The sequence below is a fragment of the Rhineura floridana genome, chromosome 11, assembly GCF_030035675.1.
Source record: "Rhineura floridana isolate rRhiFlo1 chromosome 11, rRhiFlo1.hap2, whole genome shotgun sequence".
NCBI classification, from domain to species: domain Eukaryota; kingdom Metazoa; phylum Chordata; class Lepidosauria; order Squamata; family Rhineuridae; genus Rhineura; species Rhineura floridana.
The window spans coordinates 60876293-60904107 of record NC_084490.1 but is presented as its reverse complement, the minus strand read 5'-3'; the positions used below and the strand labels follow the sequence as shown (position 1 = coordinate 60904107).

The 27815-nt window shown below is 42.0% G+C and overlaps 1 protein-coding gene across 5 annotated transcripts in view; it reads right to left on the bottom strand.

The window, feature by feature from the left end:
* The window catches only part of PARM1 (prostate androgen-regulated mucin-like protein 1), a 30451-nt gene extending 19263 nt beyond the window's left edge, over positions 1 to 11188 (bottom strand). Inside the window, exons 1-2 of one of the 5 annotated variants that reach the window (XM_061590986.1) lie at positions 10805 to 11184; positions 3311 to 3543 (exon numbers count right to left, since the gene is read on the bottom strand). Coding sequence is in view for 2 of the 5 variants with exons in the window: in XM_061590984.1 (XP_061446968.1) it covers positions 10805 to 10862 (58 nt within the window). In the remaining 3 variants the exon portion in view is untranslated. Of the gene's footprint in view, positions 1 to 2404; positions 2961 to 3310; positions 3544 to 10804 lie in introns of those variants that run through there. The other 4 variants (XR_009758519.1, XM_061590984.1, XM_061590985.1 and 1 more) reach the window with 4 other exon arrangements.
* Positions 11189 to 27815: the final 16627 nt, after the last annotated feature.

Sequence of the window (27815 nt, the reverse complement as noted above, 5' to 3'; positions counted from 1 at the left end):
AGATAACCATAATTTGATCAAGTTTTACTTGCCGGACAAACCTGTAGCATTCTGTAATTGACAAAACACACGCAAAAGGCAAGGGTGCAAAAGAAAACAGACCAGCTACACATCTGTCAGCTTCAAAAACAGAAAGGTCTTGCAGAACCTGTCACAAACTGACCATTATTAAGATGCATTGTAGATTACAATTATTGTGACAGTTTCACATTTTATTTTTTTTACAGTAAAATTTCAAGAATACTTCCCTTTCCTCTTACCACATGCCATAAAACCTGCAAAAACAACCACCCCTGAGTGTTTATCTTTTACCTCTGCATTTATCAAGGTATTTGCTGGGAAATTTAAATTGAGCTGACGCTGCATAAGGAAAAGGAGCATTGTGTTTGCTGAAGGTAGGGCCAAACTAGATGTGACACAGCAGTTTCCCTGATCTAAAATTGCTCTCCCAAAGCTGCTATTTGCCCTGCAGGGTACAGGAAGGTGACAGATACAGATGCTGTACTTGTCTAATTTCACCCTGTGAAACAAGTAACTTTTTGGGGTGGGGGAATAGATCAGGGAAATACCATAGGAGGAAAGGATCAGACCCCGCCTCCCCCAGTGCCACTTTCTTAATCAGATCAGCAACCTCACACTGCTCTGAGGTTAAAACAAATAAACAAACAATGAATGTGGAACTTCCATGTCAGATATAGAATCATAGAATAGTAGAGTTGGAAGGGGCCTATAATAGAAAACTATTACTTACCCTATACAAATGGGTTTCTTCTCATTTTTAAAGTATACTTTCATAATATTTGAGGCACACCTAGCCACCTCTTAGGGCGCACCGTTTGAGAATCACTGCTCTAAGATCTTCTGCCAGCAGGTGCTACCAGATGATATGGGGGGGGGAGAGAAGAAATGGACAAAGTGCCTGTAGTCTGGGCAACTTGCTGGCAGTGGGACCTCGTAGAAGCATGCTGGGAGGTGAGAAGGTGCATCTCTTGTCCGTTTGCCTTACCAGATCTCTTTGCCCAATAAGATCTGGCAGGTGAAGATGGCCAAAAGGGAAGACAGAGACTTTTCAGACAGGGTGGGAGAGATAAGGTAGGAGACAAGAGGCAGGGCAGAGGGAGGGAACCTCCTTCTCTCCCCCACCATTGATGTTCTGTAGGTCCAAATTTGTTCTCATATTTTAAAATCAAACTTAAGATTCTGCCCTGCTGCTAAGCAAAACCTTTTAAGTACAGAGTTCTTATGGACAAGGTGGTGTGAATTACCCTGGTAACAATCACTGTTCATATGAACAGCATATACTGCAACCCAGAAAGCAGCTATAGCTGTAGGTATTTTTATTACCTTGTTGAGAGAATACACTATTTCCCTTCTCTGACTAAGAATTACCTTTGCAATGCAATGCTTTCTTGTTCTTTTTTTGCTTGTCACTATCTTTGCTAGAACTATCCGCCAAAAAGCTTATAGGCAGATTCTCTCCAACTGATCTTAAGCACTTACTAGATTCAGAATCAGTTTTTTTCCTCCCTGCTTTTTTGGGCAGGCATAATGTGACATAATTTGTATCAGGCATGATCCATCCAAAATTAAATACTGAGTGGTGGTTGAGGGGAATGAAGAAATGAGCCTGTTGTGTCGATTGAGATGAATGCACCTGGGCTGCTTTATTTATAATGTTGCAGAATTGGTAGAGATCACAAGGCTACCAACAGATGTCTTCAAACTATCTTTTGAAGAATTATGGGAAATACAGAAGACCTGACTGGCAAGATGCTAAATTGCAGTCAATCTAACAGTCCAATAGCATGTGAGGAAACAGTAGCTTCCTCTTAATTCATACATCATTGGTTAGGCGATAAGGAACATTAGCACTTGCAACTGTACCTGAACCCCCACTTCTGACTTTGAACTGAATGCAAACTGATGAGCATAACTAATACATACTGTTTGAGAGGCCTAGTTCTCACTGAGATGGTAAACCCATGCCTGTGGTGTACAACGTCAGACAGCAGACTGGGACTTGCATGACTGAATGTTCTTCCACATACCTCCCCCCCCCCAGCTGTCATGGAGAGGGATTCTAGCATAGCTTTCTCCTTGACATACAGTACCAGTTTTCTATCTGCAAGGGATTTTTAAAAACGAACATTCCATCATGTGAGCCTCTACCTGTAGTCTGAAGCGGTAGAACCCAGACAGAGATGTATTACTTCAGTGGGAAACAGGCCAGTGTCTGAACTCCATTTTGGCTGCCAGGCAGTGTTTTCTGGAACATTCTAGGATGTGGCTTGAAGATATTTTCCAAGGACAGTAATACTGAGCTATATTTTTTTTAGCATGCTCCATTATACTGGGAAATGTGGAAGGAAGGAAGCATTCTAAGCTTCCCAGAAAAAAGACTTACTTGTTTACGATTTACAGCAGACTGCATTCTCCTGAAGTAATTGGATTGAATGTTCTTGGACTCATGCACCCCTGTCAGTCCTGCATAAATCACCATCTATAGCTCTATAGCTCTCAGCAGCTGCTGCGTAGGATATGACATCCAATCATCATGTTAATAATCTTCACTGCCAGGTCTATTTTATTGAGTTTAGTGGTCTCTGTTTTCTGTCACCAAGTCACTGTGACAAGTCAGCTGATAACTCCACATGCTGGCCTGGCCTAGAATGTGATAGAACACGGCCTCTTTTTGTATTGTGCTTCCACCATGAATCTGTATTTAAACGAAAGACTTTAGCAAAAGTGCTCACAAGCCCAGCCACACTTTAATTATATGGCTTTTTTCCACAGCCAATCCACTAGGTTAATTATGGCCAGAGTTGGGCATATGTCACATGGTATGAGGTGCAGTAAAGCCTAGGAACTTGGTACCAACCAGACAATTCAGGTTCCTGGCAATCTCAGCAATATTAAAAGCAAGTTTCTAGTCCTTAAGGCTGCACAGATATGCTTGGAAGGATGGTCTAATGAATCTCAGAAGACAGAATAACTGCTGAATTAGACCTCTAGTAGTGAATGGATTGGAATTTAGTTCCTTGTTATTTCCCAAGTAGAAGAAGCAGAATAAATTATGTAAAAACAAGAGAAATAATGCAAATTTTCTTAGAATTCAGATTTTTAAGAACACAATTCTTATGTTCAGCATAAAAAAGGAAGCACAACTCACTTTTGTGTGTTCTTGCCTCCCTTGGTATTATGCAAAGCTGCTCTTTTTTGTCTATAATGTTTACACGGAGATACATCTTTTGAAAAGTGGGCACAGGCATATAACGTTAAACCATTACTAAGGCTGCAATCCAATACTTACCTGGGAGTAAGTGACACTGAACCCAATGGAGCTTACTTCTGAGTAGACATGTACTGGATTGCAACCTAAGTCACTCTGGCTGAAAATCAGTCTCCTCAACCTCTTTAAAAGAGGTAGTAGCTGAAAAATTGAGTTACTTCTCCCCTGTGTAGTGGTAATGATTCAGTTAGCAGCCTAGTAATGCTAGGTGTAGTAGTCCATTTGGAATCCAGAAGGTTAGGAAAATCTTGGATCTGAAAATCAAGAAAGGGTCACCAATGAAGCCAAATCAAAAACCAAATATTTAGAAGCCAGGATAGAGCCTATACTAAATAGTGTTGCACTATATCTGATCACATAGTGATCTAGTTGTGCTGCTATAGCATATGTCAAGAAGGTCCTCCTGTGATGCGGTGTTCCCCCTGCTTGCATTATTTGGGTGTAACCTAAATGTTCTGAAGGCTCTTCACTCTTATTACTGAATACCATTTTAACCAGTTATTTTTAAAAGGCAAAAAACAAAAAACTAGGATTTCTAACTCAGCTCCTATTACGGTTGCCAGGTTCCTGGCTTGAGACTGATCCTGTATCTTTAGGAGAAGAGAAAGTCAGCCAAGTGCAGGTGTTCTTGCAACAACAGGGCACTAGTTGGGAATTTAAACTCATAATGAGGCTGCTGGCTTGTTGTGTAGCTTTTTATCTCAGCATAAACTTTGATGTCATTAAGACAACAGTTTATAGCATCAGATCCTTCTAAAATGATTTCTCCCTTTCAAAAATTAAGTGTTTGTTTTTTAAGAAACTGGCCCCAAGTTTAACAAGCTTCTTTTGAGTATACAAGAAAAAGAAAATGCCTTACAGTTAAATCTCAGTTGCAGCCCACAGGGATTTTAGCAGCCATAATCCAGAAAGGGAAACAACACATAGTAATCTAAGGTTTTTAAAAATATAATGGGTTTCTTACTGGGGTCATAGCAAAGCACTGTATTTGTTGTTGTGGAAACCAGAATAGAATCAGAATAATTAAGTATTGATCAATGTTGAGGGTTTATTTTTTACACACGGTGTTGGTTTCTCGTTCATGTCCAGACAGTGAGAATGTGTGTGCAGTTTCTACAGGCAACAGCTGTCCCTAACTAAAATGAGAAAAATTCCTGTCATTATGGAGACTGAGTGGAAAAGAGGATGCATATATAGCTGGAAATCCTCCCCTCTGTGTATAAGGCAGTGTGTCTCTTGTGTAGATAGATTGGGATCTATTGGCAGATTTCTAGGTGATTTGCAGCAAATAAGGGTTTTTTGGCTGAAAAACTACTTTTACAACCTAAACTAGGCTGCTGAAATGAAGACAGCAAAACAGAAGTGGACTTTTGCGTGAAAGGACTGTGAGCTCAGTTCAGTTTTGGTACTGAAAATAAATCTCTGAGTTCAGAATTTGCTCAGAAGCATCCTGTTCTTCAATTCAAATGGTATGTCCTTTGCACTTGGCTCTCTTGAGGTTCTTGCAAAAAAACCCAGAATAGATCTGACAACTCTGAAGTCTGTTGAGTCCTGCCTTAAGTAGCAACCCACCTTTTAAAAAAAAAAATGTTTCTGGAGGTCATACATCAGCAATGGAGAGACCAAGGGTCCTTTGTTCCCCAGATCTAAAGGTGTCAGAAGGATCAGACATGTGCATAACCATGCTTTAAGAGCAGTCATGTGGCAGTAGAGCGTTATTCTGCAGACCACTCCTGTTGTCACTGTTCTCCTCTGGCGAGGCAAGTAGAAAGTAGGGGGTGGCCATTGTTAGCTGTGGCTCCCAATCTGGAACACTCTCCTCAGGGAGGTTCACTTGGGGCTGAATGGATTGGTGTGAGCACTAGCCAGAGACACTTTTTTCTCTCCCAGGCTTTTAAAATGGTTTGAGTTGCTGTTTTATTATGATGTTTTTATTTATTGTTGCATATTATTTTTATTTGCAATTTTATAAAAACCGCCCTGAAAAATGATGCTGAAGTGTTCTATAGAAGTGGTTTAAAATACACAAACAAAATGAAGAGGCCCCATTGTGACCCTCTCATTCCTCCCACTTAAGGTACATCAGCAGCACAAGTTGTGACTGACTAGATTGAGCCACAGCCAACCTTTCTAAATCAAGAGGGTAAATATATATATTTGTCTTCTGTAAAATTAAAGTATAATACATTTTTTATGGTGCAATGGTGAGGAGAGAAAATATGCAGAGACTTGGATCAATTGGTTACTCCGCTGACCTTCTCATAAACTCTCACTAAAAGATGAACTCATAGCCAATGAACTTTTGCCTACATTAGGGCAGGTTTGTACTCCTCCTTTTAACTTAAACAAGGCTTAGATGTCCTTAAAGTGGCCTGCTTTATCCGTGTTGAATCTTAGGCCTAGAAGGTTTAGCTTGTTTACAGGATTAACTAAGCAAGTGTTGCACGGTTCCAGAACTCATTCTACATGCAGAGCAGGTTACGAAGGCAGCTGGAAAGTATTAAACTGCTGCTGCATCTTATAAATACCTGAGCTGAAGCTAAATGTCAGAACAGGATCCATTTTACCTCTTTTGAAATCTAGAAAAAAGACGATTAAAATGCGGTTTCCTGCTGTTTTGGATTGTGATGGCTCCTCACAACCAATAATAAACCAAAACAAAGGAGTTTGAAGCACCTTGAAGGCTTAACCATTTTATTGTGGTTCTAAGCTTTCATGGATCGCATGGAACGCTTTGTCAGATACATCAAGAGTTATTCTTTACCAGCAACCGTATGTACACACATCAAGTTAACAAGATAACAGGAATTGGAAACAACAGGACCAAGTGACAATGAAATGCAACTAGTCTGTTTGGATCTCTGACATTTCTATATAGAACCTAAATGCATACTAAGAACAGACTGATCCATGTACAGAAACTGATTATCTGAGAGGAAGATTTGACAAACTGCCATAAGTGTGGTACTGTCATCCATAGTGTTCTGTCGTAAAGCATAATGTTCAAGTGAGCTTGAAAAACATTTTGTGACAGTGGAAGCTGCTGGATGCCTTTCATCCAGTTGGGCTTCCTGAAGACGTGCTTATAAGGCCTGGGTGCTAAAGTTGTTTTATACAACAATAAATGCTGCCATAACAAAGGGAAGGACAAATTATGGCAACAAGCAGGAAAGCCTTTCTGTTTCCAGGCAACCACAAAACCATGCAACAACAAGCATCAGAATTAGGAGGACACTGCCACTGCTATCAAAACCCATAAACCAGCAACTGGGAAGTGAAAAGTGCATAGTTGACAGCTGCCTCAGTGATAGAACATAGCCAGAAAAGGGAGTAGTTTGGTCACTTGATTCTAGTTAATTGCTTCCAGCTACCTGTGTTTGACTAAACTGCAGCGTTTTAGGAAGATGTGTGTTTGAGGTGTGTGCGTGTGGATGGGCTGTCGTGCAAGTGTGGCCTTCCAGATGTCAATACAGGCATACCCCGCTTAACGTTGCTTCATTTAACGTTGCCTCGCTATAACGTACATGCTCCATACATCCCCATACCCCGCTTAACGTTCGCGCACTTTGCAATAACGTACATTTTATTGGCATGACGCCGCTGCTGTCTAGTGGTGATTGCGTGCAGTACAAGTGAAGACAATTGCTTCACTTAAAGTAGATTTTCACTTAAAAGTATACTCTCTGGTCCCATTGCGAACGTTAAAGAGGGGTATGACTGTAATGCAGTAACAGTGGGGAAGCATCACACAATAACTAATAGAGTGATGTGTGGATTGCCTAGTATAGATCCACCACTAATGCGCTATTACTGCATCAGTGACACATTGCAGAGTACACCTGCAAAAAACCCCAACGTTAGTATGGAGAAGCCCCAACTATATGCTGTATGAAGAAGTACTTTTGTTTGTCTGTCCTGCATCTTCCATCATTCAGCCTCATTGAGTTCTTTATTATCAGTGGTGGTGAAGAGGGTATTTTAGCAAGTGTAGCCTGTCATGCAAACTGCTGAAACATCTGTTAAAGGTGCAGAAGCCTTTTGCATCAGGCCACTCTATTTCCTACGCCTGTCCAGCCCTGCCTCTCTATAGTATTATAGCCAATTAGCCAATCAGTGGCCAAGGCTTCAACCCTCCCACTCATTCTCCAATAATAAAATCCCTTATTGAGTTACTCTGTAATGGTAATTCTCCCCAGTACTATATGTTGAACATTTTGACCTTCTGCTGTAATGCTGGCTGCTTTCAATTATTTACTGGATGCAGTAGGTAGGACAATGTCTATCAGCTGTTTCTTAAGAGGGAAAAAGCATTCACTGCTGTGTACTTTCGACTGCAATAGTCACCTTGTGTGAGTGATGGAATTTTATTTATTTTGGGCGCCTGGAAGCAATTAGCTTTGGTGGCAGCAACTGACTTGATAAGCTGCACAAAACTTCCAATACAAAGTGAATCACTCTTCTAATATTGGTTTAGAGCATTTGAAGAAAGCTCAACTTCTGGGGCTGGCCAGACCCATTCTAGCCTATCCCCACCTGTGTCAGCCAGCCTCTCTTAGATATTCCCACTTCCCTTCACAATTTCACAGCCCTGGATCCCAGGGACCTATAAGCAGAAGTCAGTTTTGTGATTTATACATGTCTGCTCAGAAGTAAGTTTCACTGAGTTCAATATAACTTATTCCTAGGTAAATATGTATAGGACTGCAGCCTTTGATTCCCCCCCCCTTCCTTTTTTAAAAACGTTTTTTTAGCTCATGGAAATAGTTGTTTGTGCTATTGTACCATGCTTGCCATGCCCGATGGAAGTGTTGAATGTCATTTGCCTACTATTTCTAGGTGATATCGGTCCTACTAGGACAGTTACCCAATTAAGGAAATCATGCAGTGCAATCCTAAGCATGTTTACTCAGAAGTAAGTCCCATTGAGCTACACACTGGGAGAACCTTTCTTATGGTAAGAGTTGTTCAACAGCAGAACAAACTGCCGCAGAAGGTGGTGAGCTCTCCTTCCCTGGAGGTTTAAGCAGAGGCTGGATGGGATGCAGTAGCTCAAGGGCTGTCGACCTTCTTAGGGCCATGGGGTACATTTTGAATTTTGACAGTGCTGGAGGTGCCAGTTACAGGAGTGTGGCATAACACAACATGGCTGCTGTAGAGGGCATGGCATAACACAAATCTGTAAAAGGTGCTAATATTGCATTTTTCCAATTTTCCCAAAAAATTATCTTTTTCTGAAAAAACAGGGAAAAACTGGTTTTTTTCCATGGCTTCAAAATTTCCAGAATTTTTACATCTCTACACATTTATCATATGGATACACTAATGGAAAAGTCAGGATCGTGTTTTTTTCAGAAAGAGAAATTTTTGGGAAAATTGGAAAAATGCAATAATAGCACCTTTTACAGATTGAAAGCCACTTTGTTACTTCAGGAACATCAAATATAATTATGTACAAGTTGGTTTGGCATAACATTATCACATTTGGTATATTAAAAGTACATTTTATTCAAACAATTATTACAAATTGAATTTACTTTTTAATTTTTTTACTTTTTTTGGTAACAAATGGATCTACAAGATCCTGAATTGTAAGGAACACCTGAACTGTAAGGAACCTCTTTCGTTTTGCTAGTTTATGAGCAGGCAAAAAACAATTAAAAAGAAGAAGAAACCATCAACATTAATAACAAAAAAAATTACTTATGTCTCTGCTAGTCCTCCATATTGTCAAGCAGACATAAAGCATCCATTCCCATAAAAAGAACTGAGAAAAGGGAGGGGGACCAAGATTCAATGAAACATTTTATTCATCATGCTAAAATAAAACATTCCACAATCCATTTTTCTTCATTTTTTCAATTTTTCAGAAAAAAACAAAATAGGCTTAGGAAAGAAACGGGGGGGAAAAGATTTTTTTCTGAATTTTTCTGTGTTTTTTCCTGGGCCTTCACATCTCTATATATGAGTTTGTACATACGTGTTGGACAGTCACATTTTTCATTTTTAGACATTGGCCAAAAAAGTGACAAGGTTATCAGTGACTGTCCCCAACTGAATTTTTCATAGGTATGCAACTCTCTTATATCATACAAGGGAAAATTAGGGACTTCAAAAAAAAAGTTGGATCTTAGTTGCTGTCACATGACAAGATGACAGCCAAATTGGTCTTGTGTACCTACAGTGATAAAGACTGTGTACACACTATAGATGTAAAGTATATCCCCCCCCCAAAAAATCCAATAGTTTGTCAAGAGTGCTAGACCCTGTAGCTCTGTGAAGGTAAACTACAGTTCTCAGGATTTTTTTTGCGGTGGGGGGTCAGGGAACGTGGTTTAAATGTGTGTTGTGTATGCAACCTCATAATGTCCATGTTTAACTATCTGAGTAAAACTCCCTACCCTATACAGTTCCCTTGCTTTCTGTTTCTGCTCTCACGCCTCACCAAGGTGTAAGCCACGTTTGCAATGCTTAAGTTTCAGTTTCCTGCACCGTCTCCCCTCCTTCCTCTCCACCAAATACTTGCCTACAATAAATTACCTCACCCGGTCGGTGGGAACACACACACCCCTCCTTCGAGGAAATGGAGATATGAAAGAGTTGTACACCTACGAAAAATTCAGTTAGGAACAGTCACTGAAATGGGTACAGTGTAGTGAGTTTTACTCAGCTAGTTAAACATGGACATTACGAGGTATTAAGACTGAATACATGCCAGACATTGAAAGCACATGCACCCCAAGAATCCTGGGAACTGTAGTTTACCCTCACAGAGCTACAATTCCCTGCAAACTTAAACCAGAGTTCCCAGGATTTTTTGGAGGAGGGGAAAATGTGTTTTAAATGTATGGTGGGTACGCAGCCTTAGTCTTTGAAAGTACACACGGCCAATTTGGCTGTCCCCTTGTGCTGCGACAGGATCTAAGAGCCAAAGTTAAAAAAAAAAAAGGTCCTAATTTCCTCTAGAACTCCTGGTTGTAAATTTTGCCTTGCTCACTGGCATTCCCCTCTATTAAGCCTATCCTTCTTTATATGTTGTAAGTGCCATTAATTTAAATGTGTTTTCCTTTGTGTATCACAGCCCATTTTTAAGGTTGAACATAAAACTTGTGCTTGAAAATATGAATATATGAATATGAAAATATGAATACAAATAAATATGAATAGTATGTATAAAAGCTGAAACGGGGGTGGGGGCAGCATTTTCTTTTAAGGCATCAACAATTCAACGAGGACCTTCGGACAACTCATTCTAGCCAGCCGGGAATTTCACAAAGCACCTCCAAGCTGGTTTATTTATACCCCTCTGAGGTTGCCGTCCATCTCCTTGCAAGTTGACATCAGCGACAGTGAACAGCGCAATCCTAACCAGGTCTACTGAGAAGTCCTATTGAATTCAATGGGCTTACTCGCAGGACGTAACTGGGGTTCGTGCAGCCTTAGTTTCCGATCGCCTAGGATCGAGCGGCTCGGGCTGCGTTCATAACGAGGTTAAATCCTAGAATAAATCATGCTTACCTGCCGCTATGATAACGAGGAAGAAAGCAGAAAGCGCTTGGCCATCCTGAGGATCCATCGTGCCCGCTGGCTCAGAGAGTCCGCAGCGGGGATTAGAATGTCTGGAGTTGAGCCCCTAGAGATCTCGGCCAGAGCAAGGCGGTCGCGCCCGGCTCGGAGCCCTTCTTCTTGCTCGACTTTGTGAGAAGCGGGAGAAGAGTTTCTGCGATCAAAACCTAGCAGCACTTCCTCCGACGGCTCCAAGAAGCGCGCGTCTCTCTCTCTCGTTTTCGTTGCTCCTGCAGCGAAACGCCTCCCTCCTTCCTCCCCTCCGTCCCCTGAGGCTCCTCTGTTCGCTGGCCCTTCGCTGCAGCCGTCCCTGCTTGCTCTGCCTCGGAGCGGCCCCTGCTGGACAAGGCGCGCAAACTTCGCGAGGCTACCAGCCAGCACTCAAGCCTTGAGACGGAAAGGGAGGCGCTAATTTGAGAGACCCTCCAAAGGTCAGAGCGGGCAGCGGTCTTTTATTACCCGCCCCCACGCTCCGGTACCTACTCATTTCGGTTTTGTGCTACCCGTCCTCGGATTGCCAGTTTTATGGGACACCAGGGTTCATGTTGGCCTTGCCACCTCTGCTTCGGGGCGGGGAACTGGACCGTGCTCATTTGTATATATGCAAACTCTTCGGCTGCTGCTACTATAAAGTTTGTTTTATACAATTCAGTTTTGAATTGCTGGCTGTTATTTTTTAAAGTGCCCATTACCTTCAGCCGCCTTGAGGGCCATCGAGGGCTGAAAAAGCAGGTTTAAAATGAATCAACTTTGCAGACATGCATCTTACTCTAAAGCAAACCCCAGGAAGGAATAGTGCTTAGGAATTCAGCAGTGAATTTGGCCATAAATAAACCCATAAAACTAATTCACGAATGCCTACAGTAAGTCATGTAGTCCAGTGATTCCCTAACTTTTTCCCATGGAGACTTTGCTATCTGTAGCCATTTGTTGTGCACTTCGCTAGATATTTTTTAATTGTATTTTTATTTCTTAGGTTACATTTTATTGTATTATAATTTGCACTTCCATAGGGTTCAAATTCTCATGCAATAACAAACTGCAAGAAATAAAACAAGCAATAAAAGCAATTAAAAATCAATATGAATGTTTAATACAGTCATGTCATGGACCACACCTGAATAAAACTTGTGGACCACTGGTTGGGAACCCCGATCTAGTCAAAATAGCAGAAATGTGGACAGTTTTAATAATGATGTCAATGAACATTCCTAGTTTGCAAGATTCAGCTCTCCCACCCACCACCAAAATGCTCTTAGCTACACATGGTAGCTTTGCCCACTCAGATTCTGAAAATACTGGGCACTTTTCTATTATGCAGTTAACAAAAACAACAGTGATCACAAGCCAGTGTGGAGTGTGGTCTCAATTTACAGTTTACAAATCATAACCATAGTACTGATTTGTAAAAACAAATATATGGAATTCCAGAGGGGTGGCCCTATTACTCTGTTGAAGGAAAAACAACAAAGAGCTCTGGGGCACCTTAAAGATAAACAATTTTATTATGGCATAAACTTTTATGGACCAATGTGGGTAGACAGGGATGGGGGAGATTTGTAAATTGAGGGTCCTAAAGGTCATGAAATGAAAGGCATATCTGTGAGCCTATCATATTTCTAAGCAGAGCCCAAATGAATACAAGAGGCAAACAGGATACTGAGGTGGTTTTTTTGTTTGTTTTGATTATAGACACACCGAGAGCCAGTGTGGTGTAGTGGTTAGAGTGTTGGACTCAGGGCTGTACTCCAGACCTTCGATTCCGACTCCTCTATTTTTCTACTGTCCGACTCCGACTCCTTCATAAATGGCAAATGTATATTAACTAGTAATAACTTATTTACTGTAGTAAAGTGGTAGCACAAGGCATTTCATCACCACCACGTGAATCCAGAGCTTGGAAAAGTTACTTGTTTGAACTACAACTCCCACGAGCCCAATCACTGGGGCTGATGGGAGTTGTAGTTCAAACAAGTAACTTTTCCAAGCTCTGGATTCACGTGGTGGTGGTGATGAAATGCCTTGTGCTACCATTTTACTACAGTAAATTTGTTATTACTACTTAATATACAAACTTAATATACATTTGCCATTTATGAAGGAGTCGGAGTCGGTACAATTCTACCGACTCCGACTCCACCCAAAATTGCTTCCGACTCCAATTCCACGACTCCAACTCCACAGCCCTGGTTGGATTATGACCTGGGAGACCAAGGTTCGAAACCCCACACAGCCATGAAGCACACTGGGTGACCTTGGGCCAGTCGCTGCCTCTCAGCCTCAGAGGAGGGCAATGGTAAACCACCTCTGAATACCGCTTACCATGAAAACCCTATTCATAGGGTTGCCATAAGTTGGGATCGACTTGAAGGCAGTACATTTCATTTTCATAGACATACCACACAGACTAGATCATTTATTTTTGCTTTTGAAAACTTACTTCATCTGTTTTAGAAAGCAAAAACCCTAATGATTCTCTATAGCACCTGTATATATAAAGGTGGATAAGTTAAACAAGATTCCATCTACCACATTAAAGCCTCACAGTGAAATTCTAAGCATATTTTCTCAGAGGCAGGCCCTGCTCTCTTCAGTGGAACATACTCCAAGGTATATGAGCCTAAATATTCTAAACGTTGGTCTGCATTCAGAGTGCCTAGGTGCTTGTCCACCTGTGAGCGGTATCTTGCTGCAAATGCATTCTTTTTACCTTCAAATTTGGTAGAGTGGTTCTCGCAGTGGGCTCAATTCAAGCTGCAAAGCTGGTGTTTTCAGATCATACTAGTGGGCATTCAAATGTGTTGGATCACACTAGATCCAAATGGATCACAGCTGCAAAGCTGGTATTTTCCAACCGTACCGGTGGACATTTCAGTGTGTTGGTGTTTGTTTGTAGCCCCACCTTCTAATTTGATATTCCCACTCCTTCTGTGAATGAACTGGGCATGCACAAGACTGTTTGAGCTGCATGTGAGAGGCTTTTTAAAAAAAATGTTTTATCCCAGGAAGGAAATATGCAAATATGCACTTCTAGAGCAGTAAAAAAAAAGCAGACTGGCCAGACTCTCCATTGCTTATTTTACAAATATCTGGAAATCTGCACGTCCTTAAATCCGATGTTCCAAATGTATTTTTTTTTTAATGTGGCTTGCTTGTGGGTTTGTTTGTTTTTTGCACACATCTGAGTGTGTGCACCAGAAATAGTTATGAACACAGCTGGAAAAGAAATGGAAGCATGGAGAAAGTAGTGGGCTTGGAAAGGGGAGTATCAGAAAGTGATAATTGATCCATCCACCCGAAAACACAGAAACCAATACTCTTGTGACTTCTGAGTGGAGCGGTTTGGAGCCTGAATTCCCCCAATTTATCAGATTACCTTGCACTGGATAAACCCAAATTAATGGGGAAAGCATCAAGCCCTTTGCTGGCCAGATTCTGGACAGGCTTGTTGGTAAATGACGGAGACCCGCCATAGTTTGAAGAATTTCTTTTCTTCTGTTGTTTACAGCTGTTTTGCTTCCCCCCACCATCGTTCAATTTCCCCCACCCCCTGCCACTTTAAATGCACTCAAAAATTTGAGGCAATTACGGGGGGTTTGCCGTTGTTTTGGTGTGAAAATCTACTGTTTCTTTATGAAGTTTTTCACTTTTAAAGTCCTTATTGTTTCCATAGGAAGAATGCATCCTGTATCCCTCATTTGCCTCTTTTCCCAAGGGAAATCTCATCCCTCAAAACAAGGTTGGCTGCCACCAAAGTGAGAAGGTTTGTCACTGCTATAACTGCAAAGCAGACTAGGAACAGAGTTGACGGGAAGAACTCTGTAAAACTCTAGGTGGGGTAGGGAGAATACTTTAAAATGTGAGTAGAGAAATAACCTTGTTAAAAAAAAATACTATAGAGTTGCAGTGAAGTTAAATTCTCCTCGCCTCCCAAAGATGGTTTGTATAATTACATGAACTTCCTTTTCAAAACACAAGGAAATTTAGAGATCAAAAAACCTTTGTTTTAAGATAAGCGTTACAGTGCTTACAGATTTCCCATGTGTCGAAAAAGCATGGAAATTGCAAACTGAGGAACTTAGCCTTACTTTATACCATCTAGTAAACATTTTATAAGGTGCTTCCCACAGATGGGTTAGTAGCACCCAGTCATTGCTGTCATGCTGACTTACGCTGCGAGTGTAATAATAATTCTGCTTCCAGATTTCTGGACTCCAAATAACATTCTGTAGCCAGATGGGCAGTCCCAAATGTGAGTGTGTATGTGTGTTGAGGGACAGTTTTTATCTGGACCATAGTGTGTGTGAAAGGGTTAAACACATCGCCAAACTAAGATCCTGATCATAATCCCCCCCCCCTCCGTAATGTAGGGGAGGAATAAAATAAATGGATATAAAGGGAATGCTATTTTGAAAGACAAGGGCTAAAGTGGCAGAGTTAACTCCTAGAGAGGTGAGATAGACCATAGAGAAGGAAATGATAGAGCAATCTTCTGTACATACCACAACCAGCAAAACAATGTACTGAATAGCTGTATGATGGGTCATTGCAAAGTTGTTCCATTGTGATTTTTAAACGCTGGGTTTTCTGGGCAGGAACAGAAGTTGAACAAGGAAAATACGAGAATAGGATTTTTGTTTCTGACATAATGCAGATAACCCATAATTAAAAATGAACAAACCTTGTCTGTTCCACAGTAAATGCTCCACAGTCCTAAGGTCTCACATTTAGTGCTTGCTTGTTGTGCACACTCTGGAGATGGTGCCAAGGAGAAGAGTTGGAGCTGAAAGACCAAGGCGAAAGAGTGGCTGGATGGTGGTAAATTGTGAGTGCAATATATGAGATAATAGAATGTGTTTACTGCATATGTGGTATGGAAGTCAGCCTCATCACGCAGTCTCTGTGCTTTCTGGTGCATGAGTACACCCCTAAGCATTAAACTTCCTCTCAAAGTTTAAGAGAAGATTTAAAGCTTACCAATTAATTCATACATCAAAAAGCATGGAAACTTCAACCATGGTGTTTTTTTTAATCCATAAATGGCTTTAATGAAACTCAGTGATGCTCCCTGAACTTTTTCTAGTGACATTGACCTAACTTATAAATTATAAACTTACACCAAAAAAACTTATTTCCCTTTGGCAATGGTTATCTGCATACAAATCTCTAGCTGCTTCCCCCTCGTATAAAATTGTATAGGACTGTTTTCAAAAAGTTATTGTTACTGTATTGCTTTGAAGAAAAGTGGGTTGATGGTGTTTTTTGTGTTTGACTTATGTGTGGCTTAGCAACAGAGCAAGCATGAGGAAGTTTCCTTAAACTGCAGTGGGTACTCAGGGTTGATGTATTTCCATATACTGATTTTTATGCTGGCAGTTGTATTTGCTCTTATAAGGTAGAACGTGAAATGCATTCAGAATTCAGGATGGGGGGGGCAACCAAAAAACTGTGACAGAAGGTATGTGTGTAATTCTGAAATGGCTATTGTTTTGTGGATTACAAAGGACTATAACTTTTTTTTTTAAGAAGAAAAAATTATGCTGATAAACCCTGAATGCAAAAAGGCTGTGGGTGCTCTGGACCATTGCTTTTCACAGCATCTTCCTCTACCACTTTGGTACTATTCAGACAGTGCAAAAAGAAGGTGTGTAGCATGCAATGGGTTTCAAATGTCAAGACAGTTTACAATGATATACCAGGGCACATCATTGGTTCATCTGTCCTAGGATATTGTCTGCTCCACTCAGACTGACAGCAGCTCCTCAAAGGTCTCAGCTGTGGTACCCAGGATAGTTTTTAAGCAGAGATCCATCTGTACACAATTTCAGAAACCCCTCCCTGGTGTCAGGCCTGCACAACTTGTGATCATGAAGCTGAATACAGCCTATCCACTGTGTGTGGCTACTAACTCACCCATTAGGGGCTAAATCAATCTGCTTTTAGTATCTTCCTGAGACTGAGGTTGTCAAGTGACTGGCAGACCGCAATTCATGGCTGGTGGGCTGGATTTGCTTTGGGGAGGGGCTGTCACAAACTCCGGAGCCGCTATACATGGCCTGTTCATGCTGCACTCATGTTTTCCAACTTCTGTCTAGAAGTCATTAGGAGGGCGAGACTGGCATAAGTGCTGAATGGCTACAGCAATCTGATGCCTGAAATCTGTCGCAGGCAAATGCCTCTTTCAAGTTGCCAGGTTTACCAAGCTTGGTGGATCACAGGTGGTACAGGCCTGCTTTAATATCTACAGATACATCTTTTTCTACCACTATAGAACTAGGCTAGGAGGAGATTCATTGGCCCCAATAATTCTCCCTTTTATACCATGAAGCTCTTTGGTGCAACTGACTCTAGCATTCACAAGAACGTGCCTTGTTTTGTTTTGTTAAAAAAGAAACTGTGGCATAGTTTAGAGTTACCTTTTGTGGCATGGTTGCTGATGGCCTTATGCCTTGTCACTTTGTCAAAGTCTGTGTAGTAATCTGAGCATATTGGAGTTAAATTTATTATTCTGGGCTGCAGCAAGACACCATTTTTAAACTTTTCCTTTCAGTTTCTATCCAGTGCTATTCCACCAGTAATCATGGCCTGTTCTGTCAGCCTGCAAATGAAGTGAGTAGAAGTTGTATTTATATATTTTATCTATACAGAAGTAGCAATGAGAAAACCAGAGCTTGGAAGTAACTCGTTATTTTTAACGAGTTACTGGTAATTAGTTACAATTTTAAATAACGAGTGGGTAATTCCATTACATTTGGCAAGTAACGGAATGACTAGTAATTTCCCTACTTTTCAGCTGCAACTTTAACGTTTCCACGTTAGGTTGGATGTTACTTGGGGGCGGGAACAAGGGGAAGTCAGCTCCTGGTTGTGATTGGTTAACACAAGACATGTGCCTCACACTGATTGGACCTCTGCGCAGACTCTCTCTTCCCTCGTGATCTGTGTTAGGAGGCACGAGGGAAGAGGTGAATAGGCAGGGCCTGCTAGCGTCTGAGAGGAAAAAATGGACGCCGGAGGAAAAAGCCAGTTGAAGGACAACGGAGGAGAAGGCAGCAGCAGAATGGCGAAGAGCTGCGGAGGTGAGTGATGATGGTTTGTATGTGTGTGTGTGTGTGTGTGTGTCCCCACGGCCCCTTCTGCCCCCGCCCCCCCGCGGCCCCTTCTGCCCCTCCCACTGCCTCTCCTTGCCTTGCTGCCGCCCCCCCATCAATCACAAGGCACTTCTGAAACTTCGGCCTACTACTTCTCTTCCCCCCCTTTTTGAACTCTCCCCCTTGTTCCTATGCATACCTGTGTGCTGTATTTATCCAGACAGAGCACTCCTGCCTTTTAAAATGCCAGCTAGCTTTTTATTGTATATTTATTTGAACTCCATCTTTCTTTTTATTTGTATTTTTGTCCTGTTTAATCACAAGACTGAATTGTATGTGGGACAAAAACTGTCTCAGTAGTAATAATAATAATAATAATAATAATAATAATAATAATAATAAAACATTAGGCGTATAATAAATGGCTTAAGGCTGATTTTTTTGTTCTTGGCAGAGATGAGGTGAGAAGTAGGGTCCTTGCAGATCCTCCTCTCAGTCCCCCAGCTCTCAAACTCATGTTCTGTGAGAAAGAGAGAGATTCCCAGTCCCAGAGAGAGATAGACTGTTGACAATCTCTGCTAATATCTATACAAATGTACATAACATGCATCACCTGAACTCACATGATCTAGAGTTACCTTAGATCTTGCAAGATTTGCAAATGAGAAGCAATAGGGTTTTATATTAGTTCTGATTGTCTATTGGGCTATCATAGGTTATATGTTTTTTTCATTTTCTATGGCAAAAACTCCAACTTCAGTGGAATTTATGTGATGTGTTCTAATCATTTGAATTTGGCTAATGAATGCTTTATTCTTTCATCGGAACTTTAGCAGTAGTACTAAAATATTAATAAAAAAGAAAGGGAAAGAAAAAATACTTTACATACATCATTCAGCTGTATTGCTAATTATAGATATAGATATAAAAGATAAACGGCATTTTGTCAAAAGTATTTTTGTCTACATTTTATACCTCATCCTTGGTTTTCCAAGCTTGGCATGGAATGCTTCTCATACAGAATTAATTTGAAATGCTGCATATTTATTATCATAATCATATTCAAAATAAAAAATATATGTACCGCCTTCAAGTTGATTCCAACTTATGGTGACCCTATGAATAGGGTTTTCATGAGGCTGAGAGGCAGTGACTGGCCCAAGGTCACCCAGTGAGCTTCATGGCTATGTGGGGATTTGAACCCTAGTCTCATTTTGTTCTCACAACAACCCTGTGAGATAGTAGGTTAGACTGGCCCAGGCAGGGTTATTCAGTGAGCAAAAATGATGCAAATAGGATCTCTTTTAATTGTGCTATCGACCTGCTTACTTCCACTCTGACTGAGGCATCTTGCAGCATGGGGAAGAGATGGGGGCACATCACGGCTGAAGTTCACCCATATAGGAGCATTATCTCTTGTTTATTACAGAGATGCCTGTTGCAGGTTTTGCTGCTGAGAGCAGCAGTCAGTTAGTGCGGCCACTTGAGTCACAGCTTGTTGATCCTGAGGAGGCAAAACTAGAAAGTGAAGTTCAGAAAGGAGGCCCTGTGCATGAGGAGGAGGAGGGCATGAAGCAGTGCCAGTTGCCCACAGCCACATCTGCAGAACAGCAAGTACCATGGTTTGGCTTTGAGAAAGCTTGTACATTTGTGAGCCAGAGTGGGAAAAATGTTGTTGTACGATGCAATTACTGCCTTCCAAGGATCAAAAATCTGAGATCAGCTGTTTCCTCCTCATCCAATGTGAAGAAACATTTTGAGGTAAGCCTTTGTCATGCTGGTCCTCAAAGAGTGTCCATTGTCTATTTATGTTTAAATTGTGAAGTTCCTCTTCCATTTTTTCTTGGATTCATGCTTTGTTCTTCTTCCTCAGAGGGCACACCCTGAGAAGCTGAGAGCAATTGAAGAAGCAATAAAGGCAAGGAGACGTGGCCTTCCTGAACCAATGCATGACACCCCTCCTCCCAAAATGCTGAAGCAGCAGCAGACAACCCTTGAGAGGTGGGGATCTGGCAGGGAGCCTGTCACCCAGAGCAATCTCGACAGGAGAATCATTGATTTCATTGTAGAGGAGACATTACCACTTCAGACTGTGGACAAACCATAATTCACTAATCTGGTTCGCATTGGACTCCCCAAAGATCTCACCATCATATGTGCCAAGACTCTGAGAGACAGAATTGAGAAGAGAGCATGCCACATGAGAGAAACTCTTGCAAACCGAATGGGTGCTGTGGCATATATAGCAACCACTGCAGATTGTTGGACCAATGGCAAGAAGAGTTATTTTGGGGTAACAGCCCACTGGATCAACCCAACTACCCTGAAACGTGAGGTCGGGGCCATGGCTTGTAAGCGTCTGAAGGGGCGCCATACGTACGATGTCCTTTCAAAAGCACTGCATGATGTACATGTGCAGTACAGGATCCACAACAAAGTTATGTGCACTACTACAGACAATGGCTCCAACTTTGTGAAAGCGTTCAGAGTTTTCATGGCCAAAGAACCAGTGGAAGCTGCAGGCACCAGTGACGATGATGGTGATAACCAGGAGGAGGAGGAGGCTGAGGTGGAGTTTGTGCCTATCTGTGAGATCCTGGACACAGGACCTGAGGCAGAGGAAGAAGCTGCAGACTCAGGAGAGGATTTTGTTTTTCCACCACACCAGAGATGTGCTAGCCACACCCTCAACCTTGTGGCAACACAAGACATAGAGGCCATGCTTTCTGACTCCCCCAAAAGTAGTCTTCTTGGTCCTTTCAAGAAACAGTTTCATTCCTTGATGGGAAAGTGCAGCAAGTTGTGGTCCAAGCAGAACCAGTCAGCACAGATTGCTGAGTATATCCGTGCGCAATGTGGGGTGTATCTGAAGGTACCGAATAAGACCAGGTGGAATTCCACCTTTGATGCGTTGAAGCAACTACATGAGCTCCTGTCAACTGTGCCACTAAAAATGCATGCCATAATGGACCGCTGCTCCTTGTCCAGGATCACAGCTGCTGAGATTGAAGTGGTACAGGAATACACAGAGATTATGGAGCCACTAGCCCAGTCCCTAGATATCCTGCAACGGGAGAATGGCATGTTCATGGGGTATTTGCTACCAACGCTCTGCAATCTGGACCGCAAGTTAGAAAGACTGGAAAACAAACCTGAGAGGTACACATACTGTTTTCAGCTGCTGAGAGGTGTGCGCGAAGCCCTAAGAAAGCGGTTTGCAGCTATCTGGGAGGACAAGAGGCTTCTTCTGGCAGCCTGCCTACACCCTCGCTTCAAACTAGATTGGCTGGAATCGTGTCAGGCTACCACCCATACCAACAAGTAAGAACATTAGGGAAGCCCTTTGGGTGGATTACTCCAAGGGAAATGTTGTCTCAAGGGAGGCATCAGAGGGCTTAAGGTGGTAGGCAGGGGCTGGGCCTTTTCTTCCTGGGGCTCCTCATCACAACCTTGGGTTGCTGCAGGTAATCCTTAAGGGTCTGCTGTGCTGCCCCATGAGTGTGGTGACTTCCTACCTTCCATGTCATCATCCACAGGCTCAGGCTGGACCCTGAACCAGGGGACATGACAAGCATCAGGAAATGAAGAGCAGATGATGGTTTCCTAACATATATGTGTTAACATATCCTCTCTGTTTCTTAGATACACAATGGAAGCCTTGTTGAAAGCTGAAATAAAGATGGGTGTACTTAATGAGGACAGTGCTCAGTCTTCAGATAAAGACCAGGAAGGAGATGACTTAGAAGATGACTTCTTTAACTTTCTGCCCCAGGGCAAGAAGTCAGCAGTGGACACTGCTGAGGAGGAACTGGTGAGGTACCTGAGGTCTCCCAGCAGGGAAGTGTCATCACTCCATGGCTTTCCACGTGTGCTGCGGAGTTTTTTGCAGCACAACACAGGCATGCCTTCAAGCGCCGCAGTAGAACGCCTGTTCAGTACTGGTGGCAACGTAATGACTGTAAAAAGGCATTCCTTGTCTGACATGCTCTTTGAGCATCTTGTTCTTTTGAGACATAACAGAAACATATTATAAAAGCATTTCAAGTGTAAAATTTGATTTCAAGAGTTGGGGTATCTTCATTGCTTGGGGGGATGTGAGATTCTGTTATGCCATTATGTTAATCTTATGGATAATTTTTTTATTCTACTACCCCCTGTGTGTGTGTGTTTATTTTTAATATTGTTTTAGGCTTCTTAGATGTGCAGCAGCCAAGGCCAGCACCTTGTAGGAGTTTTTTAAAAAAAAGTAACTGAAATGTAATTGTAGTGATTACTTTTGAGAAAAAGTAAAGTAATCAGTTACTTTCAGAGCAATTGCAATTGTAACGGTAATTAGTACTTTTTTGGGCCAAGTAATTGTAACTGTAATTTATTACTTTTTAAAAGTAATCTTCCAAGCTCTGGAGAAAACATAGCAACAGCATCCTATGGGAAAGTTAGGGAACTTGATCTAGAAATATGGAAATAGGAAAGAGGAGGCAGTGGCAAAGTGTCCTCTTGAGGGAGGACAAAGGAACTGGTGAAAAGGAGCAGGAAGCGTTATTTCCTTCGTGATGAGCAGAGCTTCTCTGACCTAATGTATCAGGGTGCCTCCCCCCAGTAATTCAAAACAATCTAGCCCAGGCACATCATCAAATATTTTTAAAAAAAGGTTTGTTGTGAACAGTGATAAAATTAAAATAGTTTATTCATTGCTATTGACTGCAGTTCTCATTGTTATTTTCTTCTGTATTTTTACTTGCTTTGAGCACAATCTCTTGTGGGAAAGTGTCATACAAATAAACAGTTGTTGATGATTATGGTTGTGAAGAGACAAGCGGCCCAAAGAAGAAGCAGAGACATTTTCTTTGACATGCATGAGAAAATTTCTTCTGTATGTTGAGTAGTTGTCAGTTAAAAACTCTTTGCACAACTTGTGTAACGTCAGCATGCATAAGCATACAGTGATAAAACCTGGCCTAAAATTCCACACAGGTGAATTAGCTTTTAGCTTGCTACCAAATCCCAAGAGCTTGGCAGAAGGTGATCACAAGGACCTTGGGATGGTAGAACTGTTCGGTATTATAAAAATACACACAGAAATAGGAACTATTTTGGTTGGCCCTATTTCTTAGCAGAGTTGTAAAAATACAAGCAGCAGAATGAGAATATAAACCAGCCCCACCTTTCTTTTTATAAATAACAACAGACACAATCCTTTAGGTAAAAGAAAAGAATGTTTACTCACAACCTCTTCACATGTTCAGAAGAAGATAGGCTCTAGCTTAGAAGAAAGAAAAATGTAGAAGTCTCAGTCCATCTTGGTGGTTCAGTATTGATGCTCTTAGAGAGAGCATCATGCCATGCGACCTCTCTCAAAGGTAGGAAGATCAGCGATAGAGAATATTCAAAAATCCCCCAGGACAAAGGAGGAGGAAGTCAGGTAACTAAACCCCACCCATTAGGAAGTTACATCATAGTAAAACAGGTACATGGGATATTCCCCAAATATCCCTTAAAGTGACCATGCCATATTTGTTTACTCCAACAAGAACAGCCTTCTCCAGCTGCTTACACTTAGGTTCTAGTATGGCTGACTCTGGTTTGGCCCTGAAGTAGTTGCTCTCAGTGTACTTACGCACCAAAATCAAACAGTTGCTTAACGAGGTCTGGTGGCATACTTGTCAAACTCTGGATCTTGAAATCCTGAACAACTCATCTGAAATCAGGGGCAATCGAGGACATGTTGTACCTCTTGTGATGGAGCTAAAGAACATGGGTGCTCTTATACTCTAGTCTATGCTGGCCCTTACTGATTATCCCATGCTTTTAAGTTTAACCATAAGCTTTCTTCCCCTCTTCTTTATTTAAAAAGTTTCTGGGCTGTTCCTTCAGTTTACAAAACTCCCAGGGCAGTTTATAAGGATCCTAAAACTATAACAAGTAACATAACATACAATGATAAAAATAATCAGAAACCAGCAAAGCACAACAGAGAGATAAGATCAGCAGAACCAATAAATAAATCAGGAGTTAAAACCAGCTTCAGTTATATACTGGAAGGCACGGGCAAATAAAATGCCCCCCCTTTTTTTGCATTGCTCTTTTACTTTCGTTTCTCATCAGACACAATGTAATATTGATCAAACAAAGCCACAAGAGACCGAAATGTGGAAGACTGAAATGTGTGCCTCGCGCTGGAAGTGCATCAGATCCAATGTGAAGTGAGATTCCAAATATGGGAGAAAGCTTTCTCTCCAGTTAGCAACTTCTGAATTGCAGGAGGTGGGAGACTCAAAGAAGGGCCTCTGATGATGCTTATAGAATCCAGGCAGGTTCTTTGAATTACTCAGTTATATATGCTAGAGAGGATGGAGCCTGCCTTGCTGTGGATGGGAAGTCCTTTTGAAATTCTTTGGACCTTTGGTGTTAGTGTAATGTAGTAGTTAAGAGCAGTATTACCCCCCCCCCAAATTAGAAGTATAGTGCTACACATACAAAATAGAATTGGCATGAAAATTGATGTATGGCAATTTTTTTGTTTTGGCATAGTGCAATGGTTCTTGGCCTTTTTTTGGGTCATGGACCCCTTTGAGAACCTCATGAAAGCTATGGACCCCCATAAGTTTTTGTTGTTGTTATGTACCTTCAATAGCATCCATTGTGAACCACCCTGTTCAGATCTTGTAAGTTCAGGTCTGTGGCTTCCTTTATGGAATCAACCCATCTCTTCTTTGGCCTTCCTCTTTTTCTACTCCCTTCTGTTTTTCCCAGCATTATTATCTTTTCTAGTGAATCACGTCTTCTCATGATGTGTCCAAAGTAGGATAACTTCAGTTTCATCATTTTAGCTTCTAGTGATAGTTCTGGTTTAATTTGTTCTAACACCCAATTATTTGTCTTTTTCGCAGCCCATGTTATGTGCAAAATTCTCCTCCAACACCACATTTCAAATGAGTTGAAATAAATAAATACAATTTATTTTATTGCACTGGATTTTGTTCACAGACCCCCTGAAGCCCATGGACTACAGGTTAAGAACCCCTGGCATGGTGAATTTAGCTTCTTCCAGTTTTTGGCTTTTTAACTCTGACATTCTTTAATAATAATAACAATAACAACAACAACAATAATAATAAATTATTATTATTTTTATAAATGTTTCTGATCATTTTACACTGTGAAGATTTTTAAAGTCAAACTGATCTTGTTTTGCTTAATAGGGGCCGTAGAAAATGCAAACAAAACGACATGTTTCTATGGGCCTCATGATAAACTGCTGCTGCAAACTGGTAAACTGGTTACCAAAAACACACAGCACAACCTTGGACACCTGTGTTGATCCACTAGGAAGAAAATCCAAAAGTCACTGTAGAGTAATACCGTTTTAAGGACCAACTAAAATGTCACAAAGAACCAAGCAAGCTTTCAAGTTCTCTAAAACCTTTCATCAGGATGCTAAGAAAAAATACGGGTGATCAGATAAGTGACTGGTGGAGGTGAGAGAAAAAATGGCATAATTTTAAATCTGGCATTGCTAATAAAGATGCTTCAGTACTTTGTAGTACCTTTTACCATCTTTGATTGGTGTATCAGTTCTGGTCCTTCCTGAGAATAAGTTATCTGCCCACAGTTATCCAGGCTCTGGAATATCCAATTAGATTACTGCAATGTGTCATAAATAGGACTACTCCAGGACTGGCCCTACAATTAGGCAGGGAGAGATGATTGGGAAACCAAACCAGTATCATACTAAAAAGGTAAAGGTGTCCCCGCACTTATAGTGCGAGTCGTTTCCGACTCTTAGGGTGACGTCTTGCGACATTTACAAGGCAGACCGTATATATGGGGTGGGATTGCCAGTTCCGTCCCCGGCCTTTCTTTACTCCCCAGCATATGCCGGGTACTCATTTTACCGACCACGGATGGATGGAAGGCTGAGTGGACCTCGACCCCTTTTACCGGAGATTCGACTTCCTCCTTCCATTGGAATCGAACTCTGGCCGTGAGCAGAGTTTCGACGGCGTTACCGCCGCTTACCACTCTGCGCTGCGGAGGATCTTTAAATGAAACAGAAACGGACTACCTTCAAGTCAATTCTGATTTATGGCAACCCTATGAATAGGGTTTTCATGGTAAGCGATATTCAGAGGGGGTTTACCATTGCCTTCCTCTGAGGCTGAGAGACAGTGACTGGCCCAAGGTCACCCAGTGAGCTTCATGGCTGTGTGAGGATTCGAACCCTGGTCTCCCAGGTCGTAGTCCAACACCTTAACCACTACACCACACTGGCTCTTTCTACACCACACTGGCTTTTTGTCTGATTCTGGGTGTCATAAAAGGGCAACAAATTCTTAGTTATTTCATTAATTATTATTGTGTATATTACTGCCAGGGAAGGAGAGAGATCTTGGCTGGCCTTGGGTACTATGCACCTTGATATTGGGGAGGGGGGTGTTATTTGCTGCTCTGCCTCAGACAGCAAAATGTCTTGGGCTGGACTTACTTGGAAACATCAGTTGGTGAAGAATGCAGTGGTCAGACAATTGATAGGCACGGACTGCTGTGAATGTTTTATTTCAGTATTAAAAGACCTTCCCTGGCTTTCAGTTTGTTTCAGAGCACAGTTTACACGGCTGGTTTTTGTCCTTCAGAGGCCTTAAGCAGCTTAGGAGCACAGTGTCTAAAGAACTGCCTCCTCTCATGTGAACCTGATATCAACTTCTCATGCACTTCTCTGAGTGCCCCTGCCTTCAGAGGACCAGTGGCTACCAGATAGGAAGTTTTCTGGGGCGGTGCCCTAGTTAAGGAATTACTTCTCTAGACATGCTTACCTGGCACCTTCACTACTATCTTTTAAGAGTCAGGCAAAGTCCCCTCCTGCTGTTCCATGCTTTTCAAAGAATTTAAGATTTTCCTGTGACTTTCATTTGTTGTTTTATTTATTCGACTTCTTATCTTTGTTATTGCATATTTATGTTTTACTTGATTTCCCTTAGTAGACCACCTTGATGGTTTTTGGAGGTCAAAAGATGAAGGGGAAATACCATAGACGCTGTATGTTTCCCCTGCAGGGGTGGTGGACAGATTAAGATGGTCCGCCCCCAGGAGACTAATGGAATCCACAGGATTCGTGAATGCCCTGGGCGAGTTCCCAGTAGATAGAGCAGGTGACCCTGTTGAAGCCACACTGTGGAACAGCGAGGCCTGTTAAGCTCTTGACACGGTTGCCCCCGAGTGCTCTTTCTAGCATTGTGGAGCCCGGTTTGCACCTTGGTACACCAGTGAGCTAAGGGCAATGAAACAGGCTGGACGATAGCTAGAACACCAGACGTGCTGTGAGGTTGGTCAGGCACACATAAAACATCATAACCATGTCTACCGTGTGGCGGTGAGGGCGGTGAAGAAAGCCCACTTCGCTGCCACCATCGAATCCTCAAGTAGCCATCCAGCGGAACTTTTCCATATTGTCAGGGGTCTGTTGACATCAACTCAGGAGATGGAATTTTAGACCCTTCGGAGGCCCACTGTGAATTGTTTAAGGCACTTTGAGGGTAAAGTTGCTCGCCTCCGTAGCACTCTTGATGCCCCATCCACATCTACTGTAGTCCCCTTGAGGTGTCCAGTGCAACGTCTGCTGCAACTTCTTGGGAACGGTTTCAGTTGATGTGGCCTGATGCCGTGGACAAGGTGCTTGCGATGATGCAGCCAGCAACGTGTCCTCTCAACCCTTGCCCTTCTTGGATTATTAAAGCTTGCCAAGGGGGGTTGACTGAGTGGATCCAGGGTGTGGTCAATGCATTGTTGCAGGAGGGAGTGGTTCCAGCCACCCTAAAAGAGGTAGTGATCTGACCTCTCCTGAAAAAGCCTACCCTGGACCCACAGGTTTGTGA